Source organism: Lucilia cuprina, chromosome 3, assembly GCF_022045245.1.
Source record: "Lucilia cuprina isolate Lc7/37 chromosome 3, ASM2204524v1, whole genome shotgun sequence".
In the NCBI taxonomy this organism is placed as follows: Eukaryota; Metazoa; Arthropoda; class Insecta; order Diptera; family Calliphoridae; genus Lucilia; species Lucilia cuprina.
Genome location: NC_060951.1, coordinates 46968648 through 46986140, shown reverse-complemented (window position 1 = coordinate 46986140; position 17493 = coordinate 46968648). Strand labels below are relative to the sequence as shown.

The 17493-nt window shown below is 30.8% G+C and overlaps 3 protein-coding genes across 3 annotated transcripts; 2 read left to right on the top strand and 1 right to left on the bottom strand.

The window, feature by feature from the left end:
* The first annotated feature begins 6921 nt into the window (after positions 1-6921).
* Positions 6922-8818, top strand: LOC111689360 (mitochondrial ornithine transporter 1-like). The gene is made up of 5 exons (XM_046946699.1): positions 6922-7574; positions 7639-8003; positions 8063-8144; positions 8298-8403; positions 8463-8818. The coding sequence occupies exons 1-5, from the start codon at positions 6962-6964 to the stop codon at positions 8752-8754; spliced, it is 1458 nt and encodes a 485-aa protein (XP_046802655.1). The 5' UTR covers positions 6922-6961; the 3' UTR covers positions 8755-8818.
* Positions 8819-9823: 1005 nt separating this feature from the next.
* On the top strand, positions 9824-13917 carry LOC111689359 (mitochondrial ornithine transporter 1). The gene is made up of 6 exons (XM_023451831.2): positions 9824-9962; positions 10039-10107; positions 10230-10594; positions 10655-10736; positions 13204-13309; positions 13387-13917. The coding sequence occupies exons 1-6, from the start codon at positions 9956-9958 to the stop codon at positions 13676-13678; spliced, it is 921 nt and encodes a 306-aa protein (XP_023307599.2). The 5' UTR covers positions 9824-9955; the 3' UTR covers positions 13679-13917.
* On the bottom strand, positions 13169-16172 carry LOC111689358 (FAST kinase domain-containing protein 5, mitochondrial). Its single transcript, XM_023451830.2, has 4 exons — positions 15161-16172; positions 13942-14895; positions 13754-13871; positions 13169-13679 (listed from the first exon to the last, which is right to left on the bottom strand). The coding sequence occupies exons 1-3, from the start codon at positions 16055-16057 to the stop codon at positions 13782-13784; spliced, it is 1941 nt and encodes a 646-aa protein (XP_023307598.2). The 5' UTR covers positions 16058-16172; the 3' UTR covers positions 13169-13679; positions 13754-13781.
* Between the last annotated feature and the right edge of the window lie 1321 nt (positions 16173-17493).

The window sequence follows — 17493 nt, the reverse complement described above, 5'->3', positions numbered from 1 at the left end:
GTTTCCTAGATAAATGGACTTTTATGATTATACTCAAAAGATCGACTTTTGGTGGGAAATTTAAGTGATCACAGATTTACACTGTTTTGGCTCTATCTCTTCTAGTTTCCTAGATAAATGGAATTTTATATTTTCACTCAAAAAATGGGTTTATAGTATGGAATTCAAGTGATCACAGATTTTCACTGTTTTGGCTCTATCTCTTCTAGTTTCCAAGATAAATGGACTTTTATATTTTCACTCAAAATATGGGTTTTTAGTATGAAATCCAAGTGATCACAGATTTTCACTGTTTTGGCTCTATCTCTTCTAGTTTCCTGGATAAATGGACTTTTATGTTTTCACTCAAAAAATTCGAAATTTGGTGGGAAACTTAAGTGATCACAGATTTTCGCTGTTTTGGCTCTATCTCTTTTAGTTTCCTAGATAAATGGACTTTTATGTTTTCACTCAAAAAATTCGAAATTTGGTGGGAAACTTAAGTGATCACAGATTTTCGCTGTTTTGGCTCTATCTCTTCTAGTTTCCTAGATAAATGGACTTTTAAGTTTTCACTCAAAAAATCGATTTTTGGTAAGGAATTCAAATGATCACAGATTTTTACTGTTTTGGCTCTTTCTCTTCTAGTTTCCAAGATAAATGGACTTTTATATTTTCACTCAAAAAATGGGTTTTTAGTATAGAATTCAAGTGATCACAGATTTTCACTGTGTTGGCTCTATCTCTTCTAGTTTCCTAGATAAATGGACTTTTATGATTTCACTCAAAAAATCGACTTTTGGTGGGAAATTTAAGTGATCACAGATTTCCACTATTTTGGCTCTATCTCTTCTAGTTTCCTAGATAAATGGACTTTTATGTTTTCACTCAAAAAATGGGTTTTTGGTGTGGAATTCAAGTGATCACAGATTTTCACTGTTTTGGCTTTATCTCTTCTAGTTTCCAAAATAAATGGACTTTTATATTTTCACTCAAAAAATGGGTTTTTAGTATGGAATTCAAGTGATCACAGATTTTCACTGTTTTGGCTCTATTTCTTCTAGTTTCCTAGATTAATGTACTTTTATGTTTTCACTCAAAAAATCGATTTTTGGTAAGGAATTCAAGTGATCACAGATTTTAACTGTTTTCGCTCTATCTCTTCTAGTTTCCTAGATAAATTGACTTTTAGGTTTTTAGTATGGAATTCAAGTGATCACAGATTTTTAACTGTTTTGGCTCTATTTCTTCTAGTTTCCTAGATAAATGGACTTTTATGTTTTTACTCAAAAAATCAATTTTTGATGAGGAATTCAACTGATCACAGATTTTCACTGTTTTGGCTCTATCTCTTCTAGTTTCCAAGATAAATGGACTTTTATGCTTCCACTCAAAAACTCGAAATTTGGTGGGAAACTTAAGTGATCACAGATTTTCGCTGTTTTCGCTATATCTCTTCTAGATTTCTAGATAAATGGACTTTTATGTTTTCACTTAAAAAATCGATTTTTGGTAAGGAATTCAAGTGATCACAGATTTTTACTGTTTTGGCTCTATCTCTTCTAGTTTCCAAGATAAATGGACTTTTATGTTTTCACTCAAAAAATTCGAAATTTGGTGGGAAATTTAAGTGATCACAGATTTTAACTGTTTTGGCTCTATCTCTTCTAGTTTCCAAGATAAATAGACTTTTATGTTTTTACTCAAAAATCGGTTTTTGGTAAGGAATTTAATGTGCTGTTTCTAGATACCGAGCGAGTAGTTTGAATTAAAATTTTACTTGTATTTTGTTATTGTAACAAAAACAAAATACAAGTAAAATTTTAACTCAAAATACTCAAACGTTATCTAGAAACAACACATAAGTGATCACAGATTTAACTGTTTTGGCTCTATCTCTTCCAGTTTCCTAGATAAATGGACTTTTATGTTTTCACTCAAAAAATCGATTTTTGGTAAGGAATTCAAGTGATCACAGATTTTCACTATTTTGGATCTATCTCTTCAAGTTTCCTAGATAAATGGACTTTTATGTTTTCACTCAAAAAATCGATTTTTGATAAGGAATTCAAGTGATCACAGATCTTAACTGTTTTGGCTCTATCTCTTCTTGTTTCCTAGATAAATGGACTTTTATGTTTTCACTCAATAAATCGATTTTTGGTAAGGAATTCAAGTGAACACAGATTTTTACTGTTTTGGCTCTATCTCTTCTAGTTTCCAAGATAAATGGACTTTTATGATTTCACTCAAAAAATTGATTTTTGGTGGGAAATTTAAGTGATCACAGATTTCCAATGTTTTGGCTCTATCTCTTCTAGTTTCCAAGATAAATGGACTTTTATGTTTACACTCAATAAATCGATTTTTGGTAAGGAATTCAAGTGATCACAGATTTTCACTATTTTGGATCTATCTCTTCTAGTTTCCTAGATAAATGGACTTTTATGTTTTCACTCAAAAAATTGATTTTTGGTGAGAAATTTTAGTGATCACAGATTTTCACTGTTTTGGCTCTATCTCTTCTAATTTCTTAGATAAATGGACTTTTATGTTTTCACTCAAAAAATCGATTTTTGGTAAGGAATTCAAGTGATCACAGATTTTCACTGATTTTCACTTTTATATTTTCACTCAAAAAATGGGTTTTTAGTATGAAATTCAAGCGATCACAGATTTTCACTGTTTTGGCTCTATCTCTTCTAGTTTCCACGATAAATGGACTTTTATAATTTCAGTCAAAAAATCGACTTTTGGTGGGAAATTTAAGTGATCAGAGATTTTAACTGTTTTAGCTCTATCTCCTCTAGTTTCCAAGATAAATATACTTTTATGTTTTCACTCAAAAATCGGTTTTTGGTAAGGAATTCAAGTGATCACAGATTTTAACTGTTTTGGCTCTATCACTTCTAGTTTCCAAGATAAATGGACTTTTATGTTTTCACTCAAAAAATCGATTTTTGGTAAGGAATTCAAGTGATCACAGATTTTCACTGTTTTGGCTCTATCTCTTCTAGTTTCCAAGATAAATGGACTTTTATATTTTCACTCAAAAAATGGGTTTTTCGTATGGAATTCAAGTGATCACAGATTTTCACTGTTTTGGCTCTATCTCTTCTAGTTTCCAAGATAAATGGACTTTTATATTTTCACTCAAAAATGGGTTTTTAGTATGAAATTCAAGTGATCACAGATTTTCGCTGTTTTGGCTCTATCTCTTCTAGTTTCCTAGATAAATGGACTTTTATGTTTTCACTCAAAAAATCGATTTTTGGTAAGGAATTCAAGTGATCACAGATTTTCACTGTTTTGGCTCTATCTCTTCTAGTTTCCAAGATAAATGGTCTTTTATGTTTTCACTCAAAAAATGGATGTATGGTAAGGAATACAAGTGATCACAGATTTTTACTGTTTTGGCTCAATCTGTTCTAGTTTCCAAGATAAATGGACTTTTATATTTTCACTCAAAAAATAGGGTTTTGGTATGGAATTCAAGTGATTACAGATTTTCACTGTTTTGGCTCTATCTCTTCTAGTTTCCAAGATAAATGGACTTTTATGATTTCACTAAAAAATTGACTTTTGGTGGTAAATTTAAGTGATCACAGATCATCAGTTTTGGCTCTATCTCTTCTAGTTTCCACGATAAATGGACTTTTGTGTTTTCACTCAAAAAATCGATTTTTGGTGAGAAATTTAAGTGATCACAGATTTTAACTGTTTTGGCTCTATCTCTTCTAGTTTCCAAGATAAATGGACTTTTATATTTTCACTCAAAAAATCGGTTTTTGGTAAGGAATTCAAGTGATCACAGATTTTTACTGTTTTGGCTATATCTCTTCTAGTTTCCAAGATAAATGGGCTTTTATGTTTTCACTCAAAAAATTGATTTTTGGTGAGAAATTTAAGTGATCACAGATTTTCACTGTTTTGGCTCTATCTCTTCTAGTTTCCAAGATAAATGGACTTTTATGTTTTCACTCAAAAACTCGAAATTTGGTGGGAAACTTAAGTGATCACAGATTTTCGCTGTTTTGGCTTTATCTCTTCTAGTTTCCAAGATAAATGGACTTTTATATTTTCACTCAAAAAATCTGTTTTTTGGTGGGAAACTTAAGTGATTACAGATTTTTACTGTTTAGGCTCTATCTCTTCTAGTTTCCTAGATAAATGGACTTTTATGTTTTCACTCAAAAAATCGACTTTTGGTGGGATATTCAGATTTTAACTGTTTTGGCTCTATCTCTTCTAGTTTCCTAGATAAATGGACTTTTATGTTTTCACTCAAAAAATCGACTTTTGGTGGGATATTTAAGTGATCTCAGATTTTAACTGTTTTGGCTCTATCTTTTCTAGTTTCCTAGATAAATGGACTTTTATGTTTTCACTCAAAAAATGGGTTTTTGGTATGGAATTCAACTGATCACAGTTTTAGCTCTATCTCTTCTAGTTTCCTAGATAAATGGACTTTTATGTTTTCACTCAAAAATTCGAAATTTGGTGGGAAACTTAACTGATCACAGATTTTTGCTGTTTTGGCTCTATTTTTTCGAGTTTCCTAGATAAATGGACTTTTATGTTTTCACTCAAAAAATTGATTTTTGGTAATAAATTCAAGTGATCACAGATTTTCACTGTTTTGGCTCTATCTCTTCTAGTTTCCAAGATAAATGGACTTTTATATTTTCACTCAAAAAATGGATTTTTAGTATGGAATTCAAGTGATCACAAATTTTCACTGTTTTGGCTCTATCTCTTCTAGTTTCCAAGATAAATGGACCTTTATATTTTCTCTCAAAAAATGGGTTTGTAGTATGAAATTCAAGTGATCACAGATTTTCACTGTTTTGGCTCTATCTCTTCCAGTTTCCAAGATAAATGGACTTTTATGATTTCACTCAAAAAATCGACTTTTGGTGGGAAATTTAAGTGATCACAGATTTCCACTGTTTTGGCTCTATCTCTTATAGCTTCCTAGATAAATGGACTTTTATGTTTTCACTCAAAAAATCGACTTTTGGTGGGATATTTATGTGATCACAGATTTTCACTGTTTTGGCTCTATCTTTTCTAGTTTCCTAGATAAATGGACTTTTATGTTTTCACTCAAAAAATGGGTTTTTAGCTCTATCTCTTCTAGTTTCCTAGATAAATGGACTTTTATGTTTTCACTCATAAAATCGATTTTTGGTAAGAAATTCAAGTGATAACAGATATTCACTGTTTTGGCTATATCTCTTCTAGTTTCCAAGATAAATGGACTTTTATATTTTCACTCAAAAAATGGGTTTTTGTTAAGGAATTCAAGTGATCACAGATTTTCACTGTTTTGGCTCTATCTCTTCTAGTTTCCAAGATAAATGGACTTTTATGATTTCACTCAAAAAATCGACTTTTGGTGGGAAATTGAAGTGATCACAGATTTCCACAGTTTTGGCTCCATCTCTTCTAGTTTCCTAGATAAATGGACTTTTATGTTTTCACTGTTTTGGCTCTATCTCTTCTAGTTTCCTAGATAAATGGACTTTTGTGTTTTTACTCAAAAAATCGATTTTTGGTGGGAAATTTAAGTGATCGCAGATATCCACTGTTTTGGCTCTATCTCTTCTAGTTTCCTAGATAAATGGACTTTTATGTTTTCACACAAAAAATCGACTTTTGGCGGGATATTTAAGTGATCACAGATTTTCATTGTTTTGGCTCTATCTTTTCTAGTTTCCTAGATAAATGGACTTTTATGTTTTCACTCAAAAAATGGGTTTTTGGTATTGAATTCAACTGATCACAGTTTTAGCTCTATCTCTTCTAGTTTCCTAGATAAATGGACTTTTATGTTTTCATTCAAAAAATCGATTTTTGGTAAGGAATTCAAGTGATCACAGATTTTCACTGTTTTGGCTCTATCTCTTCCAGTTTCCTAGATAAATGGACTTTTATGTTTTCACTCAAAAAATCGACTTTTGGTGGGAAATTTAAGTGATCACAGATTTTTACTGTTTAGGCTCTATCTCTTCTAGTTTCCTAGATAAATGGACTTTTATGGTTTCACTCAAAAAATGGGTTTTTGGTAAGGAATTCAAGTGATCACAGATTTTCACTGTTTTGGCTCTATCTCTTCTAGTTTCCAAGATAAATGGACTTTTATGTTTTCACTCAAAAAATCGATTTTTGGTAAGGAATTCAAGTGATCACAGATTTTCACTGTTTTGGCTCTATCTCTACTAGTTTCCTAGATAAATGGACTTTTTTGTTTTCACTCAAAAAATCGATATTTGGTAAGGAATCCAAGTGATCACAGATTTTAACTGTTATGGCTCTATCTCTTCTAGTTTCCTAGATAAATGGACTTTTATGTTTTCACTCAAAAAATCGATTTTTGTTAAGGAATTCAAGTTATCGCAGATTTTATCTGTTTTGTCTCTATCTCTTCTAGTTTTCTAGATAAATGGACTTTTATGTTTTCACTCAAAAAATGGGTTTTTGGTAATGGAATTCAACTGATCACAGTTTTTGCTCTATGTCTTCTAGTTTCTTAGATAAATGGACTTTAATGTTTTCGCTCGAAAAATCGATTTTTGGTAAGGAATTCAAGTGATCAAAGATTTTCACTGTTTTGGCTCTATCTCTTCTAGTTTTCAAGATAAATGGACTTTTATGTTTTCACTCAAAAAATCGACTTTTGTTTTGGCTCTATCTCTTCTAGTTTCCAAGATAAATGGACTTTTATGTTTTCACTTAAAAAACAATTTTTGGTGAGAAATTTAAGTGATCGCACATTTTCACTGTTTTGGCTCTATCTCTTCTAGTTGCCTAGATAAATAGACATTTATGTTTATACTCAAAAATCGATTTTTGGTGATTTTCTAATTTTTGGTCAATTTAGACACACATTTTTGATAAAACTTAAAACAATACAATATGGCAAATTAGTTTCAAATTTTATAACAGTTAACAGTTTAAAATTATAAAATTTTATAAAAATATGTTAAATAAAAGCATAGAAATGAGTAAACAAAATAAAAATTCTTCATCAACAAACGATACTTTCCAAAATAATGTAAAAACTATCAAACGGTCATATCTCCAACTAACCTATTTAGATTATCTAAAACAACAATACGCTAAGGAATTCGTCATGACAATGCAAGTCGATCATTTAAAAGACGGATTTTTGAAAGGAAGTGATAAGTGGAAGCCTTTAGAAAATATACATAAAATTAGAACGATCAATCACCTGGAAAACAAGATTGATGAACACATAACGGAAAAAGCGTCTGATGAAGCTTTTAATAAACCATTAAAAAAATCTAATATTTTTAAAGATATATTTCGATTTAAAACAAAAAAACCTATAGACAAAGAGATAGATGGATTTGTTTGGTTGGAAGATCCTCAAGATGTAAAGAAAAATTATTTGCGTTGGAAATTAAGAAAATATTTTCTACAAGATCCGGAACTAGACAAAGCCAAGCACAAAGATGGTGAGGATTATATGTTTGAGGATTTTGTGTTGGTAGAACCTGATATACAAAAAAATCTTAAACATGATAATAAATTAAAAAATGGTTTAATAGATTTTACCGCTGGATCTTTAGGTAACTTTGGGTAAATTAAGGAAATAAATTGTAAGTACTTATTCAAGCTTTTCTTGATTTTAAGGTGGTATTGCCCAAGTTTATGTCTCTCAGCCCTTGGACACGGTTAAGGTGAAGCAACAAACTTTTCCCAAGCTTTATAAAAACATGTTTAAATGTTTTCTTCATACCTATCGTAAAGATGGCTTATGTCGGGGCCTTTACGCCGGCACTTTACCAGCTGTAGTCTCTAGTGTAGCTGAAAATTCAGTATTATTTGCGGCCTATGGTGCTTGCCAAAAGGTGGTTGCTTTTGTTATGGATATAGAAGAGATTAGTGAATTGTCAGCATTGGGAAACGCTTGTGCTGGATTTTTGGCTGCCTTTTTTTCTACATTTACGCTGTGTCCCACGGAGTTGATTAAATGTAAATTACAAGCGGTTCATGAGGTGGGGTATTGACAAACTTTTACAACAATTAAATAAACAATTTTAAACGTAAATTTCAGATGAAACATTATGTGACAAAAGGCAGTACGGCGAAACCAATAACGACCTTTAAACTAACACAAGACATATTCTTAACTGAAGGTAAATTTGCAAAGTAATATTCGGTTACGTTGGTCCTTTATTTAGCAGCTCTTTTTCCGAAACAGTTCTTTCGAAATTTAAGAAGCAACTGGGCCATACTATAAAGAATTCTGCCTTCTTTTTGTAGTATTTACCGAATTGTTTATATTTTAGGGTTTTCCGGTTTTTATCGTGGCCTAAGCTCAACTTTTGCTCGTGAATTACCCGGAGTATTCTTCTTTTTTGGTAGCTACGAAGCAACTCGAGAATTTTTAGCAGAGTGAGTCTTACTTTTAAGGATATATGTAGATAATTGTAATGACTTTTCTTTACATCTAGACCCGATCAGTCCAAAAACGATATTGGCCCACTTAAAACAATGTGTGCGGGTGCTATTGGTGGTATTGTTTTATGGACGGTGACATTTCCAGCCGATGTAATTAAAACACGTATACAAATCAATAATATAAAAGGTTCTATGCTGTCAGTTGGTTCAGATATACTGCGTAAAGAGGGTATATTGGCATTTTATAATGGTCTGCTTCCCTCAATTTTGAAAACAATTCCCGCCACGGCTGTATTATTTTTAGTTTATGAATATTCTAAGAAAGTTTTAGGGGAGCAATTGTGATGATGTGAAAAGTCGAGTTACTATCGTTGCAAATAAACATCTATACTATATGAAAGAGACGCAAGTCAGGTTTTTAACTTCCAATAAACATTTCTTTATACTGCACATCAGATTTAAGTATCTGTTTTGAAACATTTATTTAGAGCGTTAACATTTTATAAAATTTCTACAACATTTCAAAATTTTAAAGAGGGTTTCAAAGAGGGGTAAAATTATCCCCAACAATTCTCTATAGATAAGGTTTGTTTGGTATTGAAAATGTACAAAGGGCCGAAGGATTAACCTTCCCCTGTACAAGAGTGTGATAATCGTGATATAAATTTTTGTAACTTCTGGAGGATCGGATAATAATTGAGATGAACTATCGGTGCATAAATTGTCCTTACTTCAGAAAACCAATTTATATATATATCTATCTCAATCTATCAATCTATCTATCTACATATCTATCTATCTATCTATCTATCTATCTATCTATCTATCTATCTATCTATCTATCTATCTATCAATCTATCTATCTATCTATCTATCTATCTATCTATCTACCTATCTATCTATCTATCTATCTATCTATCTATCTATCTATCTATCTATCTATCTATCTATCTATGTTTCTATCTATCTATCTTCCTGGCTATCGTCTAAATACCAATACAAAACCCATGGTGGTCTCAGATAACTTTCATTAAAAGGCATTGCACTCTCAATTTTAAACATTAAAAAACACACGATTTATAAATTCCGATAAGATCTCGTGCATTCTTACTATATACCTCTCTACATTTAGTTTTAGCAAACAGATTGTTGTTATAATAATTTCAATCAAAATAAATAACAAAAATTAAAACAAAAAAAAATATAACAGAAAACGTGCACATATGACGCAATTTTACTGATAAGAAATGAAACTCTTATTAAGAGAGCGTAAATAACAGACTAAAAGCAAATACAACAAGTCGTTAAGAGATAAACTGAGCAATATATAGTGCTCATATATTTTACTGATAAACTCTGTTAAAAACAATTCTTGTGTTCATGCTTTTTTCCAATTCTAGCTGTTTAGTTGTGTCTCAAAAGAGTTCCAGTGGAGAACTTGATTTAATAGTAAATCCCAAAGATTTTTTCTTTGTTAATAAGGGAAATTTTTGATTATTTTTATTTCGATATTTTCTTAATTGTTTAGCAATTAAAAACTAGCAAAATGTTGGGTAAGTTAAATGAAATTTATTTAAACTTTACTAGAGAATTAAGGAAATTCATAAACGATTTGATATTTTATTGCAGATGTCGATACCAAAACTAGCGATAATAAATTCCGTACTGGATGTATAGATTTTACAGCGGGGTCTTTGGGTAAGCAATTGTTTGAGTTTATTAGCAAGACAGAGTTTAAAAAATGTTAAATCTTAAATATTTTTATTCAAAAATTCCAATATTTCGAAATAGTTTAAAAATTATATTTTCTTTTACAACAGGTGGCGCTTTACAAGTTTATGTCTCCCAACCGCTGGATACGGTAAAGGTAAAACAACAAGCCTTTCCTAAACTCTATAAAAGTATGTTGGATTGTTTTGTAAAAACCTACAGACAAGATGGCATTTTTCGTGGTCTCTATGCTGGTTCCGTACCAGCTGTTATAGCAAATGTTGCTGAAAATTCAGTATTATTTGCAGCCTATGGTGGCTGTCAAAAGGCAGTAGCCTATGGCATGAAAATTGAAAATACCAAAGATTTACCAGTGATAGGTAATGCATTTGCAGGCTTTTTGGCAGCATTCTTTTCAACATTTACTCTGTGTCCCACGGAATTGGTTAAATGTAAATTACAGGCCTTAAGAGAGGTTTGTTTAGTTTTTTTTTTACCAGTTGTAATTTAAATATTAATTATGAATTTATTTTAGATGCAACTACAAAATCCCAAAGCTAACACTAATGTACAAATGACTCCCTGGAAACTTACCAGACAAATTATGGCTACTGAAGGTAAGTTTTAAATGTTGTTTTTTTTAAGTTATCATTTTGTTTATAATGATTAGTGTTGACGAGGAAAATTGTTTAGTCAAAAATTGTTACTTTGTTATCAGTTTAGCAAATTCTATGAGCAAAAGATAAGATTGTTAGAGAACAGCATGATTATTTGAAGGAGATTGAAGTAGGTGTGACCAGTAAATTTGGGAATCTAATTGAAATAACTGTAGATAATACAAATCCCACACTTGACATTTATGACTTTTATCTTAAATAGTTTTAAATGTGAGTAAAAGTTGCAAATTTGAAGCGGTTTTAATTAGAATAAATATTTAAAACAAATACAGTGGTTTCCCGGTTTATCGAATGATATAATGTCAGGCCCATTCGTAAAAACGAAAAATTCGTTAAACCAAATAACAACTTTTCTCTGATATAGTGGTAAAAATAGGGTAATGGAAATGAAGTTTTTGAAAATTTTCTTGCATTTTTATAAATTTAGAATCTAAACAAAACTAAAGATTTATTAAAAGTTTTATTAAAATTATGTAAAAACTATATTTTTTGTTTAATGAAGGTAAAGTTGTTTCATTTCTAAAATAAATTCTTTTCTTTAAAACAAAACGACTTAAAGATTTGATTCCCATTTTAATCGATGTATCTAGGTATTTTACGGCAATTTTCATTACAAACAATTGCATTTCTGACTTTATTAGTAAAATAATCATAAATAAAAATTTTATATTAAAATGTATCTAATAAATCTTATTTATATTTCCGAAAATAATTTTTTTAATGTTATTTTCATTCCTATTCCAGAATTTTTGTATTTGTAAATTATGTACCCATTGAATTGGGTATTGAACTTATATAAAATCTTAATATGTTATTGCTTTTGGTTAATAATAAAGTTTAGTTATCTCTCCGTATTATTTTTATAGAGAATTTTTTTGGAAAATTTACTCATTCATTCGTAATATAAGGTACTCAATGAAAACATTTTGCCCGTTCGTTAAATCGCGAATTCGCTAAACTGAGTATTCGTTAAACCGGGAAACCAGTGTATATTAAAAAAATAATATTTATCGTGATTTTTTAAATTAGACGAAAGCATTAAAATTTCTAGTATGTTCAGGTAATGCACCATGAAGATTTTATTCACTTTAGAAAAAAATTTGTAAAATAATGTGAATCCCGTGAATCTCTGATAGTAGTCTGAGAGTGTTGAGTCCCACAATTACCCTTAGTTTGTCTTGCAACATATTTTCCGGTTATTTCAACCTGATATAAGAAGGTGGCAAATTAAGTGCTCAATCGTCTCTAGTTCCTCAGCATCCTGCGGTTTATTACTGTCAAACTTAATGTCAATGGCCTGTTAAAATCCCTGTCATAATACTTTTAATGCGCCTATCCAGACCTATAAGTAGTCCTCACATCATATGTTGGACTTCGCCCGCCACCTCATTACCATGTACAATACATCAGCTTAACTAACTATAGAGATTGTCTCAACCAACCCTAGAGCAATGATTGCGTATAATTTCCGTCACCTTCCCGATAGATTGGATCTCTGCTTGGATGACACTGCATTCAAGAAGAATGTAATGTCTTATGAACTTTTTATATTGACATCAGCGCTATAGACACAGGCCGGTAAAAACTGTTACCCATCAAACATCCATTCAGGTACAAGATAATCGTCCACAGTTGGAAATTCCATTAAAGATGTTTCCCCGAAGTTTAAAGTTAAAGTTGTTACCATGATCTAGTAGACCTATTTGTATAATTGTTGCTATAAGGATTGACTGATAATTTTTTCTATAGATGACAGATAAAGAATAATATCCAAGACCAGTTGTATCACTAATGGCATCAACAATGCCAAGAAAGGCATAGCTTTGAGCATTTTCCGATAACTGTCCTTTTTCCATGTCATCCACCAGAAAATACAACCACAAGTCAGCGATCCCACGACAATTGTATCTTTTCTCCGGCAAGACCCTATTCATATTAGGCGAAAAAATGTGAACTCACCGACAGCTGTATAAACCGAAAGTTTTTTCCCCAGAAAAAAACTATCCGCTACAGACAAAATATTACAACAACAAGTCCAGTTGTTGTAATATTTTGTTTAATATTTCATATTACAGAATCAAATTCTTTTCTATAGAGTTCTTGAATGTGTCTCATCCTTTCCTAAGCATTTTCATCTCTCTAAATACTTAGTTCCTCTAAATAAACTTTATATTTCCAGAGAATATCCAATTTTCTACTTAAATATAATTAATTTTTACATAAAAATTGATTTTAAAGTAGAAATTTGATTTTCTTGTGAAGAGATTGTAAAAAAAAAGAGTTAGGTTATCATAAACCTTGATCATATCTTCAAACAATTGTCACAAAAAACCGAACAAAAAAGTTAAAAAAAGTTTCAATAAACATTTTAATTAAGTTAAAAATCTAATTTTATTTTTTATTACAGGTGTACCCGGTTTCTTTAGAGGTCTAACCTCTACATTTATGCGTGAAATGCCCGGTTATTTCTTTTTCTTTGGTGGCTATGAAGGCACCAGAGAATTTTTAGCCAAGTATGTATTCAATTTTTTTTTCTTTTTTTCTTTTTATTTTCTTTTACTTACTTGTTGTATTGATTTCTTGATTGAAGACCCGGACAATCCAAAGAAGATATAGGCGCTTTGAAAACTATGTTTGCTGGTGCAGTTGGTGGTGTTACATTATGGACCTGCATTTTCCCAGCTGATGTTATTAAGTCACGCATACAAGTTAATAATCTTAAGAGATCAATGACCTCGGTAGGTTTGGAAATAATACGGAAGGAAGGTGTTGTGGCATTATACAATGGTCTCTTGCCATCGGTGTTGCGTACTATACCAGCAACGGCTACTTTGTTCTTAGTATACGAATATACCAAAAAGACTTTAAATGAATTACTGTGACCTGAAAGAAGTAGAAGATGAAAATGAATTTATAGAAAATTAGTTAGTTTTATGAACTAATTAAAATAAGCTTACTTTTGTTTTTTTATTGTTTTGTTTTTTATTATAAATTAATCACCGAAGAAAGACGACGCTTAACAAATTGTACGCGATCTTGATGGGTTTCCAATTCGCGCCATTCATGCCAATAAAACTGAAAAAGAAAATAAATCAAATATGTTTCAAAAACTAAAATTTTATTATATTTTTTGCAATCAACTTACCACCACATATTTATGACCCAATATTTCTAATTGTTTTAATTTCATATCAAACAAACCGGTATGTCTATTTTTGCCTCTTACTACATTATTCCAGCCGGCCACAATAACAGCTATGGTATCGACTTCATTACGATTATTTGCACCTAATAACAAATCTCTGGTCAATATGATACCACTATAATTTTCAGGACAATCTTTAGAAATCTCCAAAGATTTCTTTTGTTTACGATCATAACATATAACCACATCCGATCTATCATAGTTGGGTAATATATGTTTGAGTTCATTATGAGGCAAAATCGTATCAGTAATTTCCTTTATTTGTAATAAAATATTATCCGTAGCATTTAATTTATATTTAGAATTACGCTCGGGAATATAATGAGTCAACATTTTACCCATTGTCTTGCGTATTTTATCAAGTAATTGTGCTCCTTCATAACCTTCCTCTAAAAGGTTTACTTTCACGAAAGTATCTAAATGAAATATTTCCCGACTCATGGCTAAATTTGAACCAACAGCATGTCTTAGGAATTTTCTTTCCAATGTAGTGGATAACATTTCTTTGTCATAATAACCTCTCAAAGTTAAGAAATGTAAACAATTTGTAAAACATTTAGGATGTCTAAGGATCTCTTCGATACGTCCATGTAAAGATTGTAATATCTTTTCACACAGCTGTTCTTCAATTTTGCTAGGCGTGTGTATATTGAATAGGGCTATAACTAAACTTATGCGTTCTAAATCTTTAAGTCTTGTTGCATCGAGTTGTTTGTAAAATTTGTGCATTATTTTCTCTATGATTTCATCGTGGCAACATTGTAATTCACAGCCAAGGAGGGCCACATGTAGGCACGTGAGTAGATTCATGCTGTCTAATTTTTCATGACAGATTTTATCTAAAAGTTGCATCATTATATCGGCTTGAGGTAATTTGGAACTATAGCGAAGTATCTTGAGGGCAAAAAGTACAAAATATTACCTTAAAGCTAAATTTATATTGGAGGATTCAAACTTTACATTAAAGAATTTCTTGTGAAAATTTCATCTTTGTCATATTTATTCTTCTAATTTAAAGTCCAAGTTTAAGATCGAATTTATTTCAATTTATTTCTTGTAAAACGGTGATTAATAGCAAAACTATTGATACAGTGATTCAGGTTATATGAAAGTTTGAAATTTAAATATGGACTTGGATTTTATTTGTAATGCCACTTACCTTCAAGATCGACACAAAAGTAATATCATCCACCGTATGCAGTTCATCCATTAAACGCTGATACATATATTTCAACAACTCCTGATTACGTATAGGCGTCTGTGTCTTAAAGAAACCCATTGACATGACACCCAACTCAGCCATTGACATTTCATTTGCACACTTTGCTAAATTTACTTCAAAATCAAACATATCGAATACCGAACGTCTCATAATATTGCACAAAAACATAGTCTGAACCAATTGATTGGGTGGCATTTTTAAAACTTTGCGTCCCAATTTACGTAAAGCCTCCCAGACAAATTCACAGATGCGAGCCAAATTCAATTTATACCAGGCATCACACACAAGCAATAAATCGTCAGTTTTCCAAATTTCTATACGGCGACAACACTCTATATCCAAAGTATTCCAAAGTTCCACAAAATTGGCTGAACGTACACTTTGTTCTGGCGGTAAAACGGCCAGCAGACGTAGAGAATCTTTAAGCTGTTCATCACTTAGCAAATGAATCTTATCACAGTACAGGCTAACAAAGCTATTAAATTGTGGTTGGGATATTAAAGTATTCGATTGTTGGCAGTAACAGCATAGGAACTTAAAACTATCAAACAATTGTTGAATGGAAACATTTTCCACATTGGGTTTTAAAATGTCTGCACTTAGGCTGCTGGCCGGCACAATATCCTTATATTCCTCTAATATTTGATAGGTTTTTAAGGAGCTTTCCAAAACTTGATGAGCATGCATATTCTCTCGATCCATAAAAAGTTTTGCCTTTAAGCCGGCAGCAGCATGAAACAATTTGTTGGTTTGTTGCAGACATTTTTGTGTCTTTAATTGGTACAATACTTTGGTATTATTTAATAAAACACTTTTAGCAATATTTCGCAACATTTTTTTTACAATAAATAACTTCAAATTAAACACTACTTAAGTCATAATTTAATAAAAACTAAAAAAAACACTTTAATAAAATTTACAACGAGACACACTTGTTCACCGACGCGCTTTTATTTTTACAATAACGAAATAATGTCAAAGAAGAAAATGTCAGCTGTTCACCACATTGTGGCGGGAATGTGTGTAGTTGTTTTTGTTGTGCTAAGAAAAAAAATGTAAACAAACCGTTTTTTCTCTACTGTTGAGAAAAAGAACAAGATGAAAATTACGAAACAGAGAGAGAGTGTTAGTTAACATATACATAATGTTTAGTTAATAAAATTCTGTTAAAATACTAACTTGTTGCTAAAGTTTAATATCAATAACATTGTTGCTTTTGAAAAAAGAGCAAATATAACAGAAGTTGCTATTGCTGTTGTTTACAATAACAGTACTGAATAAAATAGAGATAAACAGAAATCCAGATTACTTGATTTTTATGTAAAAGTCCATGATCGTATTATTTTTAATTATTTAAATGCAACCGATTTTTACTAAAGAAGAAATTTTTAAAGTTTAGAATTGTTTTAAAAGAAATAAAAAATATCTGTAAATGTTTGTTTCATATAAATTATATACATACATATGTATATATGTTTTACACTTCTTATATCCACTATCAAAAAAGACGACTGGATTTTGTCATTCCATTTGTAAGACATCTATATATAGGGTAGAAGGGGGATCATGCACCATAGGGGCACATCTGTCAAAGCGAATAACTTGCAAACCGAGTAATCGATTTTATCGCATTATCAAATTTTGTTTTTGCTTATCGATTATCTATCATTCCTGAAAATTTGAAACATTAACTTTACATATGATGGGAGGCAGACATGATTAATTGTTTTTCAAAGGGCTGTGAAAATATTTCACTGTGTGAACTTTTTGTGCTAACTTTTTTAGTTTTTGTGATAGAAAAAATATATTGGTCAGTATTAGAATGTCAATAATAGTGAACAATAAGACATAATAAAATTTTCGATAATATAATTTGAAGCCCGAAAAAATTGAAACTAATCCCCAGAACAGCCCGTGGGGCACATGCGCCAAATATATGTAATGCTTGTGATGTAGAACAAAATTTGGTTAAAATATATAAAACATCAGTAATAAATTGTTTTAATTTTAAGTTTTGTGAAATAAACAATGATTTATTATACTTTGTTTAATCAATTAAGGTATAAAACAGCAAAATAAGATTTTATTTTTGTAATTTTTTCCCCTTGGCGAATTTACCCCATGGATGGGGCGGTATCGCCGTTTTTGGTCAGTGCGGAAAAGTTAAAAAAATATGTACATGAGGATGACTTAAGAAAAATTGAAAGGAATAAAACTAAAGCCAACATATCTAAGTATCCGAACCAAGAAAAAAATTAGGAATATGTATT

Bases quoted from the DNA above. Each gene is read 5' to 3' on its own strand.
- LOC111689360 (XM_046946699.1), top strand. From the start codon at position 6,962: ATGTTAAATAAAAGCATAGAAATGAGTAAACAAAATAAAAATTCTTCA. The intron at 8,004-8,062 runs GTGGGGTATTGA...CGTAAATTTCAG, and splicing joins AATTACAAGCGGTTCATGAG to ATGAAACATTATGTGACAAA. The intron at 8,404-8,462 runs GTGAGTCTTACT...CTTTACATCTAG, and splicing joins ACTCGAGAATTTTTAGCAGA to ACCCGATCAGTCCAAAAACG.
- LOC111689359 (XM_023451831.2), top strand. The intron at 10,108-10,229 runs GTAAGCAATTGT...CTTTTACAACAG, and splicing joins TTTTACAGCGGGGTCTTTGG to GTGGCGCTTTACAAGTTTAT. The intron at 13,310-13,386 runs GTATGTATTCAA...TCTTGATTGAAG, and splicing joins ACCAGAGAATTTTTAGCCAA to ACCCGGACAATCCAAAGAAG.
- LOC111689358 (XM_023451830.2), bottom strand. From the start codon at position 16,057: ATGTTGCGAAATATTGCTAAAAGTGTTTTATTAAATAATACCAAAGTA. The intron at 14,896-15,160 runs GTAAGTGGCATT...TTTGCCCTCAAG, and splicing joins CTTTTGTGTCGATCTTGAAG to ATACTTCGCTATAGTTCCAA. The intron at 13,872-13,941 runs GTAAGTTGATTG...TTTCTTTTTCAG, and splicing joins TGGGTCATAAATATGTGGTG to TTTTATTGGCATGAATGGCG.